This window comes from Staurois parvus, unplaced genomic scaffold (genome assembly GCF_062004578.1).
Source record: "Staurois parvus isolate SC_StPar_1 unplaced genomic scaffold, SC_StPar_1.0 ptg001220l, whole genome shotgun sequence".
Classification (NCBI taxonomy): Eukaryota; Metazoa; Chordata; class Amphibia; order Anura; family Ranidae; genus Staurois; species Staurois parvus.
Window position 1 is genome coordinate 776,105 of NW_028319016.1, and position 23,865 is coordinate 799,969.

At 39.7% G+C, this 23,865-nt stretch overlaps 1 protein-coding gene across 2 annotated transcripts in view; it reads left to right on the top strand.

Moving 5' to 3' along the window:
* The window catches only part of GABBR1 (gamma-aminobutyric acid type B receptor subunit 1), a 291,334-nt gene that overhangs the window by 79,479 nt on the left and 187,990 nt on the right, over positions 1–23,865 (top strand). For both annotated transcript variants that reach the window (XM_089660238.1, XM_089660239.1), the window contains exon 6: positions 6,724–6,744. In XM_089660238.1, coding sequence (XP_089516364.1) covers positions 6,724–6,744 — 21 coding nt within the window. The remainder of the gene's footprint in view (positions 1–6,723; positions 6,745–23,865) is intronic.

The following is a 23,865-nucleotide window of genomic DNA, read 5'->3' on the forward strand; positions in this document are numbered from 1 at the left end:
GCACAACTTTCTGATTTTTTTTTTTTAAATTGTATTTTTTTTACTCCACAGTGCGCTGAGGACGAAGCCGCCAATTCCTGCAGCAATAAATAATATTTTCCAGCAATCTTTTGTGTCTGTACGGCGTATTCATTACATTATTGCACTATATCAGCTCTTGGATTTTTTTTTTTAACAATATATAAATCAATAGTGCATGCTTGGTACCGGCAAAGGGGGTCATTGTAACTGACAAATGATGGGGTTTAAAGGACAAGGATTTTTTTTTTCAGCATTTACAGATATGAGCCCACACCTGAGATATTTGACATTTATGTGACTTCATGGTACCTATAGTGATGCTTCAGCTGTCATTGGAGACCTATTATACCTAGAAAAGGCCTTTGGGCGGGGGCGGACTGACCATTTGGAAACTCCCGCACTGCCTGAGGGCCTGGGGTCAGTAGGGGGCCCCATGAGATGTCCCTGGTACCTTTTTCATAGGCTTTTTTGAGTTTGGGCAAGGACACAGGGGCCCCATGATCCCCTGTTGTTGTCAGTCCGCCCCTGCCTTTGGGGCTTACTCTTCAGACTAGCAAGTGGGTTTTGCTCATAAAAAACATTTCTTTTCTTTTTTTTTTCTTTTCTTTTTTTTAATTATAATTGTTTGGTGACATACCCAATATATATGTGATCTATATAACCACTTCAGCTCCCACACCTCTACATTCCCTATGAACCCGAGCAATTCATGGGTCTGTTTATTTGTCAATAAAGTTCAGCAATGCTTTAAATAACTAATACATCCTTTTTTTTTTTTTTTTTTTTTTTTTTTTTAGGTTCCTTTTGGTAATGTCTTGCACAAGTTTATTTTTATGCAACACATAGACAAGAAATAGAAAGAAAAAAGAAACCTTTTTTTTTTTACTTTGATTAGTGTTTAAAAAATTATTTTTACTGCCAATAAAAACTATTTTGGGAAAATACAAAATATATAAATTTAATATAATATAAAAATAATATAATTAGAATATAAGAATATAATTATTATTTTGTGAAAAAAAAATACATTTTATATAATATAATTATAATGTGCTTGTGTGGGCTGAAGTGGGGGGGGGGGGCAGGGGGGTTATTGATGGGGGTTCTTCTGTTGGGTTTTTATTGCTGTCTGTTTCCATCACTTTGCGGTTTCACAAACGTCAGTAGGCAGGTGGTCAAAGCAAGACCTCAGTCACCTCTGTATCTATATGCATTGTGAAGAGCAGCAGGCATTTGTAAGCTGTTAGAAACTTAGATCTTGCAATAAGAGGGAAGTATAAATAGGTGGTTGAGCCATAGATTTACTGCCCTCTTAAAGTACATCAAGACAAAAAAAAACTAGCACATTACAGAATACTTTTCTTAAACCAAAGCCCTCCAGCGGCGTGTTGTCACCCCTGGCAGGGCTTCCATCTTCATCGGGTCTTCTTTCCGGGTTCACCGGCTGTATAAATGGCCAAGCCGCGATGATGTCACTCCCATGCATGCGCACGTGAGTCACGGCCACAGTTCGGAGCTCCATGCATGAGCTGGTTATGTCACTGGCTGCATCCTAAAGAGTGCAGGTCTAGGAGATATTCCCTGTACCTAAGGCTAGGTTCACACCTATGCAATGTGCGTTTCAGACGTTTCTGCATTGCGTTTTGCGTTGCGTTTTTTGCTCCTGTGTTTGTGCCGCGTTTTTTAATGTTTCGCTTTTTTTTTTCTTGTTGCTAGGCAGATTTAAAACTCAAAACATATAAAAATAGCATTGAAAATGCAGCAAAAATGTAGCAAAAACACAGCAAAAATGCAGCAATAATGCCGCAAAAATTTAGCAAAAACGCAACAAAAATGTAGCAAAAATGCAGCAAAAACACACTACATGCTTTTCTGCAGTGTTTCCACTGAAGTCTATAGAACCAAAAAAGGCAAAAAAATCCTACAGGACTCTGATGATTGTAAGGCTAGGTTCATACCTATGCTGTTTGCGTTTGATCTGTTTCTGCAGTGCGTTTTGCATTTTTTGCTGAATTTTGATTTTTTTAAACTTTTTGCTGGGCAGATTAAAACACAAAATGCAGCATCAATGTAACAAAAATGTAGCAAAAATACAGCAAAAATGCAATACATGCTTTTCTGCAGCGTTTCCATTGAAGTCTATAGAATAGAACCAAAAACGCAAGAAAATCCTGCAGGACTCTGATGATTCTAAGGCTAGGTTCATACCTATGCCGTTTGCGTTTGATCTGTTTCTGCAGTGCGTTTTGCATTTTTGCTGCATTTTTTTTTCTTTTTTTTAATCTTGTTGCTGGGCAGATTAAAAATCAAAATGCAAAACACATCAAAAACGCATCAAAAAATGCACTACGTGCTTTTCTGCAGTGTCTCAATTGAAGTCTATAGAACCGAAACGCAACGTCCCTGACCCTTTCCAAAAACGCACCGGGTGAAAACGCGCAGATGTGAACCTGTCCCATAGGAAATCATGTTCAATGGACTGCACACAGCGCAGACATGAGGCTTGTCTTTGTGGCAAAAATGATACCCCCTGCTGCATTCGGTGGGCAGTTCTGCCGCCAAATCCAACCTATCCAAGTGAATGAGGCTGTGCTGCACCCACAATGCAACTGTGTTCAGGCATTGAGGAGGTGACATATTGCCTCCCGTCCCCCTGACAACCACCCTCTGAACAGCGATCCACTTTTTCAGGGGGACAGCAAGGGACAGCACGGGCTGCCACATCTGTGAAAGAGCCATTGTTTGAGTCTTTGTTGTGATCTTTGAGGATCTTTGAAAATGAACAACTTCACAGTAAAAGTAGCTACAGAGGTCAGTGAGTGCTTGCTTTAAAGCTGCTATACTTTTTATTAGGAATTTGTAAATATTATAACATCCTAAGTCTGGGCACGGGTACACTTTAAATGTATTATGAAACGGTAACTATAAAAATGAACATTTTCTAAAAGTGCCGGGTCTTTGTGTGTGCAATGTTTGCATCATGCTCTGTATACCACAAATAATTCTTAATTGTACTTTTAAGATGCCAGATTGACATATATAGATATCATAAACTATATCATAAAAAAAAGTTATTATCGTTTTATTATTAAGAGATTTAATTTTTTTTCTCATTAATTTTTTTTATGTGATTTGAAGATCTAATAAAAATAATAGATTTTTTTAATGATTTTATGATATAGTTTATGATATCTATATGTCATTTTGGCACCTTAAAAGCCCCTTAAAATAAATAAGAATCCTCTATGGTGTATTATAGTTTAATGGGGATGTAGTGTCTGGATAGAATGGCAGCCCAGTACAATGAAGGGGGATTTAGACAGCAGTCAGAGCGACATTCAGCAAACATTCACTGCCGATGAATCTTACAGGCAAATGTGTTTTAAATGACAGTGATTGATATTGCACCAGTGAATATTTGTGTAAAATGTCTTAAAATAATATATATACAGTGTGTATATATATATAATTTTTTTAAGGCAAAACAGAAAAAAAAAATTAAAAAAAATTAATATATATATACAGTGGGGATCGAAAGTTTGGGCACCCCAGCTAAAAATTTGTATTAATGTGCATAAAGAAGCCAAGGAAAGATGGAAAAATCTCCAAAAGGCATCAAATTACAGATTAGACATTCTTATAATATGTCAACAAAAGTTAGATTTTATTTCCATCATTTACACTTTCAAAATAACAGAAAACAAAAAAATGGCGTCTGCAAAAGTTTGGGCACCCTGCAGAGTTAATATCTTGTACTGCCCCCTTTGGCAAGTATCACAGCTTGTAAATGCTTTTTGTAGCCAGCCAAGAGTCTTTCAATTCTTGTTTGAGGTATCTTTGCCCATTCTTCCTTACAAAAGTCTTCCAGTTCTTTGAGATTTCTGGGCTGTCTGTCACGCACTGCTCTTTCAAGGTCTATCCATAGATTTTCAATTATGTTGAGCTCAGGAGATTGTGAAGTCCATGGCAAAACCTTCAGTTTACGCCTCTTGATGTAATCCCCCGTGGATTTCGAGGTGTGTTTAGGATCATTATCCATTTGTAGAAGCCATCCTCTCTTTAACTTCAGCTTTTTCACAGATGGCATCAAGTTACCATCCAAAATTTGCTGAAATTTTATTGAATCCATTTTTCCTTCTACTCGTGAGATGTTCCCTGTGCCACTGGCTGCAACACAACCCCAAAGCATGATTGATCCAACCCCATGCTTAACAGTTGGACAGAGGTTCTTTTCATTAAATTCTGTGCCCCTTCTTCTCCAAACGTACCTTTGCTCATTCCGGCCAAAAAGTTCAATTTTAACCTCATCGGTCCACAGAACTTGTTTCCAAAATGCATCAGGCTTGTCTATATGTTCATTTGCAAAGTTCAAACGATGATTTTTGTGGTGAGGACGTAGAAGAGGTTTTCTTCTGATGGCTCTTCCATGAAGACCATATTTGTACAAGTATCTCTTTATAGTGGAATAGTGTACCACAACTCCAGTGTCTGCCAGATCTTTCTGGAGGGATCGTGCAGTCAAACGTGGGTTTTGAATTGTTTTTCTCACAATCCTGCGAGCTGTTCTGTCTGATATTTTTCTTGGTCTTCCAGATCTTGCTTTAACTTCCACTGTTCCTGATGACTGCCATTTCTTAATTACATTCCGAACAGAGGATATTGACATCTGAAAATGCTTTGCTATCTTCTTATAGCCTTCTCCAGCTTTGTGAGCGTCAACGATTTTCAGTTTCAGTTTTCTAGACAACTGCTTATAAGAACCCATGGTGCTGATTGTTGGGGCAAGGTCAGATGAGTCGGGGCATTTAAAACCTTTGAGATTGACATAACCTGGTCTTCCCAGACGATGATTGAGAACAATCCATGACACTGGCAGGTCTCAGCTTTGCAAAGGGGGCAGTGCATGCTATAAATTCTGCAGGGTGCCAAAACTTTTGCAGACGCCATTTTTTTGTTTTCTGTTATTTTGAAAGTGTAAATGATGGAAATAAAATCTAACTTTTGTTGACATATTATAAGAATGTCTAATCTGTAATTTGATGCCTTTTGGAGATTTTTCCATCTTTCCTTGGCTTCTTTATGCACATTAATACAAATTTTTAGCTGGGATGCCCAAACTTTCGATCCCCACTGTATATATTTATTTATTTATTTAATATGTAGAATATTATATCCACCGGCGACTGCAGACAGCCAGTGCAGGCACTGTGACATACATATATATAAAATTATTTATATATATATATATATATATATATATATATATATATACTGTATGTATATATAAATTTTTCAAAGGGGAAGAAAAAAAATTATATAAATATTATATATATATATATATATATATATATATATTATCTCCAGTGCCTGGTGGAGATAATATTCTACATATTAAATATATATATATATATATATATATATATATAATTTTTTTATATATAAATATGTATATAATGTTTTTCTTCCCCTTAATAAAAAAAAAAATTCTATCTATCTATCTATCTATCTATCTATAATGCATGTTGACATGTGTTTTTTATATAATACAAAATATATGATAAATATTATTTAAAATCTTTTTTTTTAAATATATTCTTCAGATATATATATGTATGTATGTATATATATGTCTATGTGTATATATGTGTATATGTGTATATAATATTTTTTTTTTAAGGGGAAGAAATTTATATATATATATATATGTATATATGTATATATATATATATATGTATATGTATATATATATGTATATATATAATGTATATATATAATATGTAGAATATTATCTTCACCAGCGACTGCAGAATGCCAGTGCAGGCACTATGACATACCTGTACGTCGCTGGCCTCTTCCAGCTACAGGGAGCACATGTGTGCCCCTGCCTGCCAGCTTTGAGTTTGTCGGCAGGTCCTGGCCAAAGATTCACAGCCAGGACCTGCTGATCGGCTGTGTCTAATCACAGCCCAGAGCTCTGCATTGACAATCAACACAGAGCTCTGTACAGATATATTTAGACCAAGTGAGTGGGCTGGCCCTATGCGACACACAGAGTCACGTGAGAATCGCAATTTGAACATTGAGCAACCGGAACGCTTTCCTGTTACATATGTGAACGGGGCCTTAAAAAGCACTTTGCAAAAATGCATGTCAACATTCCTGCTCTATGTGCACTGCCTTTTGGTGCCATTCACAGAGAATGGTAGCCCAGCACGTTGTACAGTTGAGACCAATCCACTGAAGCTCCCCACAACACAGATTGGTATTTTCAAAAAAGGTTTGCGAATTGCCTGCGGTAAGGTACACGTTAACACATGTTGCACCGATGCACCACAATTTGTATGTTTTTTTTTTCTCGCACTGCGGTGCATCAGTAGCCAATTCATAATGAATGCTTAATGAGTTAACGTGTGCCTTGCCTCATGCGTATTAATGGAATGCTTATGTGTAAATGGTTCCTTAGCCCATAACAGGCTCCTGCAATAAAAAAAAAAAGAGTGAAAGCGGCAACGCACAGAATCAGAAACTGTGTAGCGTTCTGGTTTTAGCAAAGTGAATTCTGATTGGTTGCTGTGATCACTTTACTGCTCGCCTTGCTTATTGAATAGGATAGTAAATGACCATTTTATATGACGCTAATACTCCCATGTAACTGGACTCTCTTTGCTCTTCCCGCTAACATGCTGCCCTCTCTCCTCGTAGTCCGTCGGCCGGACTCGTCACGTAAGTCTGCCTCTGTGTCGCCTGCAGGCGTCCTACCCATACTGTCTGTGCATGTATGTGTTGTGCTGTCCCGTGTCTTACCACCCTGTATTGCAAACTTCCCGTCTTGTGTGAATTGCTTATACCTCTCCCGCCTTGTCATCCGCCATCTTTCTTTTTTTTTTTTTTTTTTTGCTGCAAGTCGTTCTACTGGCTTATTTGATGATGTAATACGAACACCAATGATAAGTTGCAAAGAGCCCATAGAGGCCAATTGGGTGAATTCTGATTGGACGCCATGGGTTGGTGCACACTGTGGACAAGCCCAGCGATAGGTCAAAGACACAGTTTGGATAAAATTGTTTCTGAACAAAATCCTTTAATTTTGTTAACTGCGCTAAAAAAAAAAGCGAACATTGCGTGCGATTGGCTAGGCGATAGTGGCCTTTTCTTTCTTTTCCTCCAGGTGAAGATTCGTCTTGTCTTTTGTACATGATCCTCCCCTCTGTTTCTCCATACTGTATGTGTGACATGGGATCATTTGCAGGGACCCCCCCATGTGCTCCAGTTCCTTCTGAAATGCACCAATTCCTCCGTTCACACTTATGCGACTTGGCATGCGACTTTGGGGTCCAAAGTCGCATGACAAGTCGCCCCCCATGTTTCCTAATGGGTAACATTCATATCTGTGCGACTTCAAAGTAGTTCCTGCACTGCTTTAGTCTGACTTTCATGCGACTTGAGGGCCGTAGACCTCATGCAAACCCTCAAAGTCGCATGAAAATCGCACCTGAATGTTGTACATGTGTGCGACTTTGTACAGCAGAAACAAATATCCTTGGTCAAAGCCAAAGTCGCACCAAGGTCACACTCATCCAAAGTCACATCAAAGTCGCATTTAAGTCACAGTGAAAGTCACACAAGTGTGAATGGAGTCTAACTTCTTCCCACCAGGGGGAGCTGGCCCTTTAAGAGATCGCAACAGCAGAGGCGTTACATCGGCTTCCTGATCATGTGACCGCTGTGATTGGTTGTCACAGTGATCATGTGATTGGGAGCCCATCACACTGCCTCCTGATCATTGCTATGTCACCAGATTCTGTTGGCCAACACTGCCAGTTTGTACAGAGAGAGGCCACTGTGAACCTATCAAAATATTGCTATGGGGCCCCATAGCATAACTCCAAATTATGGGGCCCCATAGCATAACTCCAAATTATGGGTCCCCATAGCATAACTCCAAATCATGGGGCTCCATAGCATAAATCCATATCATGGGGCCCCATGGCATAAATCCATATCATGGGGCCCCATGGCATAAATCCAAATCATGGGGCTCCATAGCATAACTCCAAATCATGGGGCTCCATATCATGGGGCTCCATAGCATAAATCCATATCATGGGGCCCCATGGCATAAATCCAAATCATGGGGCCCCATGGCATAAATCCAAATCATGGGGCCCCATGGCATAAATCCAAATCATGGGGCCCCATAGCACAACTTCAAATCATGGGGCCCCATAGCACAACTCCAAATCATGGGGCCCATAGCGTAACTCCAAATCATGGGGCCCCATAGTGTAACTCCAAATCATGGGGCTCCATAGCATAGCTTCTTATCACGGGACCCCATAGCATCGCTTCAAATCATGGGGCCTCATAGCATAACTCCAAATACTGGGGTCCCATAGCATAATTCCAAATCATGGGGGCACCATAGCATAATTTTGAGGGGGTCCACAGTGATCTCTCTCTGTAGCAACTGGCAGTGTCAACTGTGACAACACGTCATTGATCACAGCATAAAGGGGTCCATGTGTGTTGTATATAAACAATGTGCGAATACATGAAGAGTAGTACAGAATAATCACTGCAATGTGTCTGCTATGTTTGTATGACAGTGAGCTCCATCTAGTGGCCACAGTGCAGTATTTCACTGAAATACCTCGATCAGGAAAATACTGCATTATGGCCACTAGATGGAGCTGAAGATCTTAGGAAATAAAGATACTGAAAACATTATGGCTATTATTTGTGAAACATACAAGGCTCAGCGGCCACAGGTGGCTGAAACAGCTGATGGAAACAACCTTCAGGAGGACCTTACCCCAAAAGCTGACAATCTAATTAGGCCATAATGGGAATTGAAGGTGCCAAGGCCCTCCAAAACAATACTGTACCTGGCTATTGGTGGCCTTCAGTGCTCCCATTGGTCATGGGTGCTGCCATCTTCTCCTGGGGTTCCTTCGAGTCCTGAATCTTCAGCTGCTTGGTAGGCTGGGCCGTGATGACATCACTCCCACATGGACAGGTGCGGTTTGTTTAGTTCTGAATTAAAATTCGGAGAACTGGATGTATCCGAGTTTCCGAATTACAATAGTAACAAATTCAATTGAATCTGAAATAATGAAACAAGATTTGGTCCGAAATATGAATAAAAAACTAAATCGAATTTGAAAAAAGATTCGAAATATAAACATATTGCTGACTATTGCTGATTTCCTTCAAAGACTTTCAAAGACTGTGTGTAATAATGGTAGAATGTAGCCATCTTCTGAAATGCAAATTTCAAAAAGAATAGAATAGAATAAAACGGAAAAGAATAGAAAAAAAATAGAATAAAATAGAAAATAATATAACATAGAATACAGCTGTCTATAGAGTAAAACCGTATAGAAAATAAAAGAATAGAATAAAATAGAAATTTAAAAAAAAAGAACAAAAAAGAATAGAATAGAAAAGAATATAATAAAAGAGAATATAGTTGTCTTCCAAAATTCGAATTTTGAAAAGAATGGAATAAAACAACAGAAAAGAATAGTATAGAAAATAAAAATAGAATAAAATAGAAAAGAAGAGAATATAAAATAAAATAGAAAGAATATAGCCGTCTTCTGAAATGCGAATTTTTAAAAGAATTAAATAGAAAAGTATGCACTAAAACAGAACAGAATAGAATAGTATAAAAAATAAAAATATAATTTTATTTTTTTTCAGGTAATTATATAGCGCCGTCAATTTACGCAGCGCTTTACATATATATTGTACATTCACATCAGTCCCTAACCCTCAAGGGGTGTACAAACTAAGGTATATCATAAAATAGAATAGAAAATAAAGAAATAGAAAAAAATAAAATAGAAAAGAATATAAAAAAATAGAATATAGCAGTCTTCTGGAATACGAATTTTGAAAAGAATAGAATAAAACAGACTAGAATAGAAAAGAAAAACAGAACAGAAAAGAATAGTATAAAAAATAAAAGAATAGAATAGACTAGAAAAACATAGAAATAAGTATAAAAGATTAGAATATCAAAGAATAAAATCGAGTATAGCCGTCTTCCAAAATTTTAATTACGAATATAATAGAAAAGAATTAAGTTAAATACAACAGCATAGAACAGTATATAAAATAAAAGAATATCATAAAATAGAATAGAAATTAAAGAAATATAATAGAAAAATAGAATATAATAGAAAAGAATATAGTAGAAAGAATATTGCTGTCTTCCAAAATTTGAATTTTGAAAATAATAGAATAGAATAAAACAACAGAATATAAAAGAATAGAGTAAAACAGAATATAATAGTATAGAAAATAAAAGAATAGCATAAAATAAAATAGAAAAAAAAATAGAATAGGAAAAAATAGAATGTAATAAAATAAGAATATAATATATAGCCGCTTTTCGAAATTCGAATTTTGAAAAGAATAGAATAAAACAACAGAATAGAGTAAAACAGAATATAATAGTATAGAAAATAAAAGAATAGCATAAAATAAAATAGAAAATAAAAAAATAGAAAAGGAAAAAATTGAATGTAATAAAATAAGAATATAATATATAGCCGCCTTTCGAAATTCGAATTTTGAAAAGAATAGAATAGAATAAAACAACAGAATAGAAACGAATAGAGTAAAACAGAATATAATAGTATAGAAAATAAAAGAATAGCATAAAATAGAATAGAAAATTAAAAAATAGAATAGGAAAAAATAGTGTAATAAAATAAGAATATAATATATAGCCGCCTTTTTGAAATTCGAATTTTGAAAAGAATAGCATATAATAAAACAATAGAATAGAAGTGAATAGAGTAAAACAGAGTAGAATATAATAGAAAATAATATAGTAGAAAGAAAACTGCTGTCTTCCAAAATTTTAATTTTGAAAATAATAATAGAATAGAATAAAAGAGAATGGAAAAGAATAGCGTAAAACAAAATAATAGTATAGAAAATAAAAGAATAGAATAGAAAAAAAAAGAAATAGAAAAGAATAAAATAGGAAGAAAATAGCTCTCTCCCGGAATTAAAATTTTGAAAGAATACAATAGAATAAAATAAAATAGAATAGAAAAAAAAAAATAAAATAGGAAGAATATACCCCTGATCTGGAATTCAAATTTTGAAAGAATAGAATAAAATAAAATAGAAAAAAATAAATAGAATAGAAAAGAATATAATAAAATAGGAAGAATATAGCCCTCATCTGGAATTCAAATTTTGAAAGGATAGAATAAAATAGAATAGAAAAAAAGAAATAGAATAGAAAGGAATATAATAAAATTGGAAGAATGTAGCCTTCTTCCGTAATTCAAATTTTGAAAGAATATAATAGAATAAAATAGAATAGAATATAAAAGAAAACTATAAAATAGAATAGAAAGTAAAGGAAATAAACTATAAAAGACTAGAATAGGAAAAAATAAGAATAGAATAAAATAGAAATTATATAACTGTCTTCCGAATTTCAAATTTTGAATAGAAAAGAACCAGCTATTCTTCAAAATGAATTCAGATCCGTTCAATATTTTCGATTCAAATTCAATTCAAATTCGATTTGAATACTTTGGACTCCATTGGTAAAAATTCTAATCTGGTCGAAAAACAAATAGACGAAATGAAATTTGTTACGAATGCAACCAAACAAAATGAGTAACTTAACCAATCGCTGTGCGGCTCTGTGTACACAAATGCTGACAGGCGGAGAAAAAGATTTAATGATCCTCCCTGTCAGCTTTTTTCTTTTTAAATGTAATTTTTTTGTTTTTTTTTTGCAAAGGTGTAATTCCACACACACACCTCTAGGTGTCCCTCATTCAGCAGGCTATACATTTCTCCATCCACACTGAACCAATGGAGGAATCTGTGTTGCCAGCTATTGTATTCACAGATAGGGGGCGCTGGAACCCCGAGGATTCTTTATATAGATACTTTGTATCCTTGTCATTGTTCCATCACATGTGACTGTAGAGTCTCTGAATAATATTCCGGCTGCTTCTACACACTGTAGGACTTCCACGGTCGCCCTCGATTGCGGCAGCCATGAGTAATTACTGATTGGTTTGCCACATTGTGATATATTCCAGTCTAAGCCGACGCGTTTCAGCGGCTGTATCTCCATCCACCCTTCATCAGGGCTTGAAAACAATGAAACCATGTCTGGAGATGTAAAAGTGAGTCAATTATTGGATATTGTGGCTAAATGGTTAGCACTTCCGCCTGGCAGTACTCGGGTCTTTGGTTCAATCTCAACCACAGCACCCAACCTGCCTGGAATTTGCATGTTCTCCCTGTGCCTGCGTGGGTTTCCTCTGGGTACTCCGGTTTCCTCCTCGCTCCAAAGACATGCTGGTAGGTGAATTGGCTCCTGTCTGATTTGTCCCTAGTATGTGTATGTATGAATGTGAGTTAGGGACCTTAGATTGTACACTCCTCGGGGGCGGGGACTGATGGGAATGTACAATATATATGTAAAGTGCTGCGTATATTGATGGCGCTATATAAGTACCTGAAATAAATGTTGATGTAAATTTGTACAGCAGTCTGTCAGCAGCTGGTTAGAGCATCAGAGAGCCTCAACACCCGCAGCTGCCTGAATCCCTGGATCTGATTGGGTACAGTCACTATGCAGACCAGGATTTTGCACCCGGCGTGGTCAGTTTTTGAGATCGACTTTTGTCAGGCCGGGTGAGGTGAAATTCGAGCCGTGTATTGCCAGCTTTACTTTCTATGTTCCTGTGCTTTGAGATCTGTGTGAACTTTGTCCTGTTTACATTCAGCGTGTCTGCAGTCTGCACTGATCGGTAATCCAATGACACGCAGTGTGCTTGATGTAGGGGTGATTTATATATTAGTGCCCCATCATTGGTGTCAGTGGGAGGAATAGTGCCCCATCATTGGTGTCAGTGGAAGGAATAGTGCCCCATCATTGGTGTCAGTGAGAGGAATAGTGCCCCATCATTAGTATCAGTGGGAGGAATAGTGTCCCATCATTGGTGTCAGTGGGAGGAATAGTGTCCCATCATTGGTATCAGTGGGAGGAATAGTGCCCCATCATTGGTATCAGTGGGAGGAATAGTGTCCCATCATTGGTGTCAGTGGGAGGAATAGTGCCCCATTGGTGTCAGTGGAAGGAATAGTGTCCCATCATTGGTGTCAGTGGGAGGAATAGTGCCCCATCATTAGTATCAGTGGGAGGAATAGTGTCCCATCATTAGTGTCAGTGGGAGGAATAGTGCCCCATCATTAGTATCAGTGGGAGGAATAGTGCCCCATCATTGGTGTCAGTGGGAGGAATAGTGACCCATCATTGGTATCAGTAGGAGGAATAGTGCCCCATCATTGGTGTCAGTGGGAGGAATAGAGCCCCATCATTGGTGTCAGTGGGAGGAATAGTGCCCCATCATTGGTGTCAGTGGGAGGAATAGTGCCCCATCATTGGTATCAGTGGGAGGAATAGTGCCCCATCATTGGTGTCAGTGGGAGGAATAGTGCCCCATTGGTGTCAGTGGAAGGAATAGTGCCCCATCATTGGTGTCAGTGGAAGGAATAGTGCCCCATCATTGGTATCAGTGGGAGGAATAGTGCCCCATCATTGGTGTCAGTGGGAGGAATAGTGCCCCATCATTGATGTCAGTGGGAGGAATAGTGCCCCATCATTGATGTCAGTGGGAGGAATAGTGTCCCAACATTGGTGTCAGTGGGAGGAATAGTGCCCCATCATTGATGTCAGTGGGAGGAATAGTGTCCCAACATTGGTGTCAGTGGGAGGAATAGTGTTCCATCATTGGTATCAGTGGAAGGAATAGTGTTCCATCATTGGTATCAGTGGGAGGAATAGTGCCCCATCATTGGTGTCAGTGGAAGGAATAGTGCCCCATCATTAGTATCAGTGGGAGGAATAGTGCCCCATTGGTGTCAGTGGAAGGAATAGTGCCCCAACATTGGTGTCATTGGAAGGAATAGTGCCCCATCATTGGTGTCAGTGGAAGGAATAGTGCCCCATCATTGGTGTCAGTGGAAGGAATAGTGCCCCATCATTGGTGTCAGTGGGAGGAATAGTGCCCCATCATTGGTATCAGTGGGAGCAATAGTGCCCCATCATTGGTGTCAGTGGGAGGAATAGTGTTCCATCATTGGTGTCAGTTGGAGGAATAGTGCCCCATCATTGGTATCAGTGGGAGGTATAGTGCCCCATCATTGGTGTCAGTGGGAGAAATAGTGCCCCATCATTGGTGTCAGTGGGAGGAATAGTGCCCCATCATTGGTGTCAGTGGAAGGAATAGTGTCCCATCATTGGTGTCAGTGGGAGGAATAGTGCCCCATCATTGGTGTCAGTGGAAGGAATAGTGTCCCATCATTGGTGTCAGTGGAAGGAATAGTGCCCCGTCATTGGTATCAGTGGGAGAAATAGTGCCCCGTCATTGGTATCAGTGGGAGGAATAGTGCCCCATCATTGGTGTCAGTGGGAGGAATAGTGTTCCATCATTGGTGTCAGTTGGAGGAATAGTGCCCCATCATTGGTATCAGTGGGAGGTATAGTGCCCCATCATTGGTGTCAGTGGGAGAAATAGTGCCCCATCATTGGTGTCAGTGGAAGGAATAGTGCCCCATCATTGGTGTCAGTGGAAGGAATAGTGCCCCATCATTGGTGTCAGTGGGAGGAATAGTGCCCCATCATTGGTGTCAGTGGAAGGAATGTCAGCTCATCCAAGTCCTGGATAAGGACAAGTAAAGGACCACAGTGTGAAGCGCGCGGTTACAGAGCCATTCTGTCCATACAGCTGTTTCCCGCTAGTTGGGTGTCATCAGTGCAGTGTATGGAGAGTGTGGCATCTATGGAGCGGAACGTATACATGCTGTTTCTTTCTCTCGCCCGGCTTCTCCGCTACGGCTACAACCGCTATTAGTTCTGAGTGAGAGGAGCTGCAGGATGGTGTCACTGAAGGGAGAAGGCACAGCACCCAGCAGAGGCTGGGGAGAGATTTATGCCGTCCAAACCTGCATTCAATTTTGGGAGTTCGATTACTTTTAAGCCATTGGGCAGGGAATTTTAATCGGCTATTTACTGCAAAGGAATTAATTTGAGCAGCCGCACGTCCCCGCACTTTTTATCGGTGATATTTGCATCGGACCAATCAAAACGGGCCAAAAATCAATCGTATCGTTTATCTTTTAATTCATTGTGTTTATGTCATTGTATTTTAACGATCACGCCAGCTCTGCCCTCTCCGCGGGATTTTCCACCTCGCCTGCTTCTGCTTTCATTGATCGCAATGGGCCGTCTCACATTCCAAATTTCCCGATCTGTAACACTGAAGGGCAGCAATAATATACAAAATATCCGCTGATGTGTGGGACCGACTTTAGAGGGAACAGGGATACATTAATCTGCAGGGAAAGAGAAGTCACAGTTATACCTACAAATCGCTGGAACTCCACGCCAGACACTTGTAATTGACATGGAAACATTTGTATTGTTTACTAGAAAATAACTTAGAATCCCCAAAATGTATATTTGTTTTAAAAGCAGAGGGGCAAAGTTCCACTGACCACCAGCACAAGGGGGCAAAGTTCCACTGACCACCAGCACAAGGGGGCAAAGTTCCACTGACCACCAGCACAAGGGGGCAAAGTTCCACTGACCACCAGCACAAGGGGGCAAAGTTCCACTGACCACCAGCACAAGGGGGCAAAGTTCCACTGACCACCAGCACAAGGGGGCAAGGTTCCACTGACCACCAGCAGAAGGGGGCCAAAGTTCCACTGACCACCAGCACAAGGGGGCCAAAGTTCCACTGACCACCAGCACAAGGGGGCAAAGTCCCACTGACCAGCAGCACAAGGGGGCAAAGTCCCACTGACCACCAGCACAAGGGGCAAAGTTCCACTGACCACCAGCACAAGGGGGCAAAGTCCCACTGACCACCAGCACAAGGGGCAAAGTTCCATTGACCACCAGCACAAGGGGGCAAAGTTCCACTGACCACCAGCACAAGGGGGCAAAGTCCCACTAACCACCAGCACAAGGGGGCCAAAGTTCCACTGACGACCAGCAGAAGGGGGCCAAAGTTCCACTGACCACCAGCACAAGGGGGCCAAAGTTTCACTGACAAGCACAAGGGGGCAAGGTCCCACTGACCACCAGCACAAGGGGGCCAAAGTTCCACTGACCTCCAGCACAAGGGGGAAAGTTCCACTGACCACCAGCACAAGGGGGCAAAGATCCACTGATAACCAGCACAAGGGGTCAAATCGCCACTAACCACGAGCACAAGGGGGCAAAGTGCCACTAACCACCAGCACAAGGGGGCAAAGTCCCACTGACCACCAGCACAAGAGGGCAAAATCCCACTGACCACCAGCACAAGGGGGCAAAGTTCCAATGACTTACAGCACAAGGTTGCAAAGTTCCACGTACCACCATCACAGGGGGAGCAGTGTTCCACTGACCATCAGCAGAAGGAGGTAAAGTTCCACTGACCACCAGCACACGGGCAATGTTCCACTGACTATCAGCTTTTGGCCTGCTCTGAAAAAGGCATCTGAGTGCATTTCCTACCTTGTGGGGCTTCTGCTACAATCACAGTCCAGTGGTCCCAGTCCAGGTAAATATATATATAATTTTCTTGGCAGCACACTAACCGGACGAGTCTTGGCTAATGAGTCGCAGCTTGTGACGTCATCGCCTGACGCCGCTACTCCTTTCCGAGCATGCGAATGGGCCCCTATGTGCTCCGTTATCAGATGCTCGGCTGCTGGGGCGACTTGGGTAGCATGCCAACAGAGAGGGCTCTGCATGCCAACAGAGAGGGAACTGCGTGCCATAGGTTCGCCACTACTATACTAGACAATGGTTTCACCAAATCATCGTCATGCATTTCGGATTAAAGTACTGATACTGCAAAAGATACTGGCTGATTGCGAAACTGCTGCTGGAATGTGTGACGTAGGTGGAGTTACCTGAACAAATATGAATTAGGGAGAGCATACTTTATTTTCAAGGTGTTGAGGAAGAGATTTGATCCCTATAGGCGCCCACACATTTTTATATCAACTCTATTGGCATCACTAGGGATGAACAACATCCCATGGCATGGCAGTGACAGGTACTCTTTACTGAGAGATCTCGGGTCTATTAGACCCCAGATCTCACCTGTGCCCCTAACAGCATCGGATCAAACCAACATGCAGACACCATCCCAGCATAACCACTGGTAGGGATAGGGGTACATCACGTGTAATTTGGTTAAATTGGTCAATCAACACATTTTACAAAAAAAAAAAAATCAAGCTCCTCAGAACAAAAATGTTTTAAAAATAAAACTTAATATAAATAATAATAATAATAATTGATATTAATGGAGCAGGGGATAGGGGTATGTCACGTGTCATGTGGGTAAATTGACCAATCAACACATTTAAAAAAAAAAATATATAAAGTTCCTCAGAACAAAACTTTATGAAAAATAAAACTTAATATAAATAATAATAATAATAATTGATATTAATGGGGCAGGGGACAGGGGTATGTCACGTGTCATTTGGCTAAATTGGCCAATCAACACATTTTACAAAAAAAAAAAAATCTAAAGCTCCTCAGAACAGAAATTTATGAAAAATAAAACTTAATATAAAAAATAATAATAATTGATATTAATGGAGCAGGGGATAGGGGTACGTCCCGTATCAGGTGGTTAAATTGGCCAATCAACACATTTTACAAAAAAAAAAAATCTAAAGCTCCTCAGAACAAAAATGTATGAAAAATAAAACTTACCGGTAATATAAATAATAAGAATAATAATTGATATTAATGGAGCAGGGGATAGGGGTACGTCACGTATCATTTGGTTAAATTGGCCAATCAACACATTTAAAAAAAAAAAAAACCTAAAGCTCCTCAGAATAAAAATTTATGAAAAATAAAGCATAATATAAATAATAATAATTGATATTAATGGAGCAGGGGATAGGGGTACATCATGTGTCATGTGGTTAAATTGGCCAATCAACACATTTTAAAAAAAACAAAAAACCTAAAGCTCCTCAGAACAAAAATTTATGAAAAAGAAAACTTAATATAAAAAATAATAATAATTGATATTAATGGAGCAGGGGATAGGGGTACGTCACGTGTCAGGTGGTTAAATTGGCCAATCAACACATTTTACGGAAAAAAAAATCTAAAGCTCCTCAGAACAAAAATTTATGAAAAATAAAACTTAATATAAAAAATAATAATAATTAATATTAATGGAGCAGGGGATAGGGGTACGTCACGTGTCATTTGGTTAAATTGGCTAATCAACACAAAAAAACTAAAACTCCTCAGATCAAAAATGTATGAAAAATAAAACTTAATATAAAAAATAATAATAATTGATATTAAAAGATTATATATTTTTACACAGTGGAAAAAAGAGCATGGTAATATATAAAATATTAGAACCTACATTACAGGAGACTGATGTACATACAAATGTCTGTCAAAATATAAAAATTTTAAACATTACTATAGAAATACAAATTAAACAAAAAAAAGAATTAAACTGTAAAATATACAGAACATATCATGTCATTTATGTGACAAATCTTGCTTCAAGCCTTAGAACCCTTAGGTACGGTAAATCATCCCCAGGTAAGTCCTAAATCAATAAATATCATACCAATAACTAGGATGGATCACAAAATCCTCAAATCCAAATGTTAAGGAGAAATATGAGGCTTATGTTACTGAAAGTAATATTTCAATGGACTTAGGAGAATAATTCCATCATTTTTCATATTTGAACCAACTGAATGCTGGGTAATGTTGGCAATATTATAGACTGATGTAGTCCTGGAAGCAAACTTAAAAGTAATGAGTATCCTGGAATATCACTTCAATTCTGGAATATAAAACATCAGTCCCTATATAAATCCTGTATAATAATTATATATACTGTACCGAAAATCCATCCAGCCATCACTTGAAGCCTTCTATATTAAATATTCTAACAAAGCACCATATACTGTAATTACTGTCATTGGTGAAAGTTGCACAAGCAACCTGAACATCATTATCTGTGCATCCAAAAGTACTACATGTCAATATAATACTGTAGACCAGCCTTTCTCAAACTTTTCTTTACCACAGAAGAACCCTTGAAATAATTTTCAGGTCTCGGGAAACCCTTGCTAAGACCAATTCATTGCAAGCCAGTGGAAAAAAATGCCCCTTACATTTGTGGCCAGTTGGAAGAATGTCACCCCAACACTCACCAGCCACTTTATTAGGTACACCTTGCTAGTGCCAAGAAAATATCTCCCACACCACCAGCTTGAACCATTGATGGATCCATGCTTTCATGTTATTCATTCCAAATTCTTACCCTACCATCTGAATGTCGCAGCAACCAGTCTGCCCATTCTCCTCTGACATCAACAAGGCATTTTCCTCCACATAACTGACGCTCACTGGATATTTTCTCTTTTCCGGACCATTCTCTGTAAACCCTAGAGATGGTTGTGTGTGAAAATCCCAGTAGATCAGCAGTTTTTGAAATACTCGGACCAGCCCGTCTAGCACCAATGACCATGCCACCATCAAAGTCACTTAGATCTCCTTTCTTCTCCATTCTGATGCTCGGTTTGAACATCAGAAAGTCATCTTTGCCACGTCTAGATGGCTAAATGCATTGAGTTGCTGCCATGTGATTGGCTGATTGGCAATTCGTGTTACCAAACAATTGAACAGGTGTATCTAATAAAGTGGCCGGTGAGTTGAACATTGTTGATCAGAATACCACCCTTACAGACAGCTAAAAGATCCTTAATTTCATGCAGCTGGCTCTGCCCACTGGGGTTGGTTCCATGAACCATACAGGCACCATCAAATGATAGATCAATCCTCCACAGCTCAAGGACTCCATAGCAACATTTGGAGAAACCTCAGAGGTCCAAGGAACCCTGGATGAGATTTGCTGCTGTAGACAACTATATTGTTATAGATCCAATGGAAAATTTTACACACCACTTTACTTCCCAAATGGTAAAATGGTGGCGAATATATCTCTGCCAGCTGGACATCAAATTCCAGTTCTGGAAAGTGTCTATAATAACCTTTCTCAACTTTTTTTTTAACAATGAACCCTTGAAACTATTTTAAAATCACGGGGAACCCCTGCTTATATTAAATCTTTAATGCACCACACACCAGTGCGACCAGTAATTTGTACATTGGATTCCAGCAAGAAATCGTTCCCATACATACTTGGCTCAGCCAAGTGAGAATGGTGCCACAACTGTGCAGGCGCCATTGGGTAGAAGATTAGTCCACCACTGGTCTTTGCTCAAGGAACCCTTAGCTATCTTTAGAGGAACCCTACGGTTCCACAGAACCCTGGTTGGGACAGGCTGGTCTATAATATATTGGTATATTTCTGCAGAACGTTGCTTAGAAGTATGGTACTAAAACCAAAAATGCCACTACCACCAAAATGGCAAACTGTGCATCTGACTCCAATAAAGAAATTACGTATGATAACATAGCTGTGTAGAGATTAGCCCGGAGTATCTATAATGGCACCATTACTGGTTTATACATACTGCATACGTCATAATTTGCCTCAACCTTCTATTTGGAGGATTCTGTTGTGTATCTTAGTTATGGGCTTGATATATATGGATGTAAGAGTTGCCTAGGGATAATCACCTAAGGCTGGTATTATGCAATGCTGGACACAATAACCAAAAGCAAGTCATATACACACAATACACAGGTAGTCACTCACACAATACACAGGTAGTCACTCACACAATACACAGGTACGTTTATCCAGCACTTACACCATTATTCTAAGCATGTGAGAGACCCACTACCAAATGTACACCTGCCCTGGCACATCATAGCATTCACTCGGCACTCCATGAAATAACAGAATCCAACTGCAGTATTCTTGCAGTGTCAAAACCTCCACTTTTATTATCACATGACACACAGGAGTATATATCATATATATATATATATATATATATATAGTGATCACAATCTGCATAACAACACACACCAATAGTAATGTGAGCATTACAGCATGAAGTAAACACATCTTTTGACAGCGTAATGAATACATTACCAAAGCTATGGGAAGACGGGAAGGAACAGACCCCTTCGGAACCATAATGCACAGGGGTTCGTGGAGAAGCCTTAACCTCTTCACGCCGGCCGCACACAAATGTGCGGCCTCCCGGCATCTCGGCCTAGATGCTGAGTGGTCGCACATTTGCGGTCAATGATAAAAAAATATGTGCTGAGAGAGCGCGCCCTGTGTGCTCCTAGCACACATGTCCGGTATTCACGGAAAGGTCCTCTTTCGAGAAGTCACGGCGCTCACATGATCCCTAAACCCCGTCCCACCTCCCGGCTTCTGAAACTCTTAAAGGGACGAGAGGCGCCGGCATAAAGGGGTTAAACACGACCAATCAATGAGCCCATATAGCCTTGGCAAAAGTCCCAGCATCAGAACGTCCTCTTTTGCATAGGAAGGCTCCCCACTGACCACGTTCAGACTTCCCGTTATATACGCTGTTTCTGGCTTCTTTCCCAAAATGGGTAGGAGCCACGCCCACTCTAGGAGGAGCCAGCAGGAAGGTTACGTTAGCCACACCCAGTCACTTTACTAGCAAACAGCGTCTTATCTAGCAATATCACACTTTTGCCACAAACCAGCTGCTTATCTACCCTAAACTTAAAGATTTAAACATTTTTAAATGCAAAATGCATGGCTCCCAGTTGCCCAATGGATAAAATTCAAAACTCTGACAATGACATACAAAGCCATCCACAACATTGCCCCAACTTACATAACCGATCTTATCTCTAAGTATCACCCAAACCGTACTCTCCGCTCCTCGCAAGACCTCCTACTCTCTAGCTCCCTTATCTCCTCCTCCCATGCTCATCTCCAAGACTTCTCCAGGGCGTCACCCATCCTCTGGAACTCCCTACCCCAATCTATCAGATTATCACATACTCTACTTGCCTTACAGCGTTCACTGAAAACCTATCTCTTCAGGGAAGCCTATCCCGCCTCTGCTAAATCTGGTATCCTCTACGCTTCCAACCACTCCATCCCCCACAGTGACTACCTACTGTACCACTCACCCCGCCCTCCTAGATTGTAACCTCCAAGGAGCAGGGCCCTCAAATCCCTCTTGTATTGAACTGTATTGTTACTGTATTGTCTCCTGTTATATTGTAAAGCGCTGAGCAAACCGTTGGCGCCATATAAATCCTGTATAATAATAATATAATAATAAGAAGAAGCAGTCTAATGTTTTGTGACTCTGTTCCTTTAGCCTAGAGAAAGGACATCAATGTCATTTCTCGTGCTTCTGACATCTGGGCAACAATGCTTTATTGTAAAAGTTCCCCAAGAAACAAAGGGTCCAAGGCCAACACATTTCATAGGCATTACAGCTGGCCATACACTAGTAGAATTTTGTTTGAAATTTTTTGTTCTAAGAATGTTCATTTAATTTTTTATTCATTAGTGGAGTCGAATCGATGTTTGTTTTTGACCAGTCACAGGGCAGTTTGATGGGGCCGGATGAAAAATTTTCAGTTCATTCATTCCAAAATTGATTGGTAAAAGTAAACTACATTTTGAAGTACTTTCAAACGACATTCGTCACGTCATCAAATGTTCTGAGAATTCTGGTACGAATGTGTGGCCAGCCTAAGGGTATAGGTAGGCGCTGTCACATAATTCATATGATGTACACGTTTTAAGATGTTTCAAACTTTGACGTTTGGATTGATGTTTGTAAGTATTTCTGTTTTCTGTAATATTTCACCCCTGGTTCATATCTATGCGGCCGTGCGGGCACAAGAGCCCATTCATTTGAATGGACTCCCAGGCCCGTGACACGCAGGGAAGAAGTCCCTGCACTTCTTTTGAAAACGCAGCCCACATGGGAACCTCGGTTCCCAGTACGGTTGCGTTTTCCAGTGCGGGTGGCATGCCATTAGAACTAATGGCACCCGTCTGTGGGTCTGCATTTCTCTGTGCGGGTGGTGCGGCTGCACAGATTTTCGTGTGGATCCGCAGCGGCACCACCTGCGCAGATGTGAACCTAGGGGTAATGTACACTCATCACCCACTTTATTAGGTCCTGTTCAATTGCTTGATAACACAAATTGCTAATCAGCCAATCACATGGCAGCAACTCAATGCATTTAGGCATCTAGACGTGGTGAAGATGACTTTCTGATGTTCAAACCGAGCATCATAATGGGGAAGAAAGGAGATTTAAGTGACTTTTGAACGTGGCATGTTTGTTGGTGTCAGACGGGCTGGTCTGAGTATTTAAAAAATGGCTAACCTACTGGGATTTTCACGCACAATATCTCTAGGGTTTACGAAAAATGGTCCGAAAAAGAGAAAATATCCAGTGAGTGGCAGTTACATGGAGGAGCATGTCTTATTGATGTCAGAGGAGAATGGACAGACTGGTTTGAAATGACAGAAAGGCAACAGTAACTCATGTCAATATGGACCAAAATCTCTGAGGAATGTTTTTAACCCCTTGTTGAATCTATGCCATAAAGAATGAAGGTATTTCTGGAGGCAAAAGGGGGTCCAACCCGATACTAGCAAGGTGGACCTAATAAAGTGGCCAGTGAGTGTATGTAATAAAATCTGTTTGTTGTAGCGCTAATGACATAAATCAAATAACATTATATGCAGTAAATGATACACAAATGGTGAATAGTAAAAACAAACAGATGAGTGGATAAACATATAAAAAGACTCCCCCTATGATATCCCCAATTGGGGGAAATATAGCAGTGAATACATTGGTGAATAT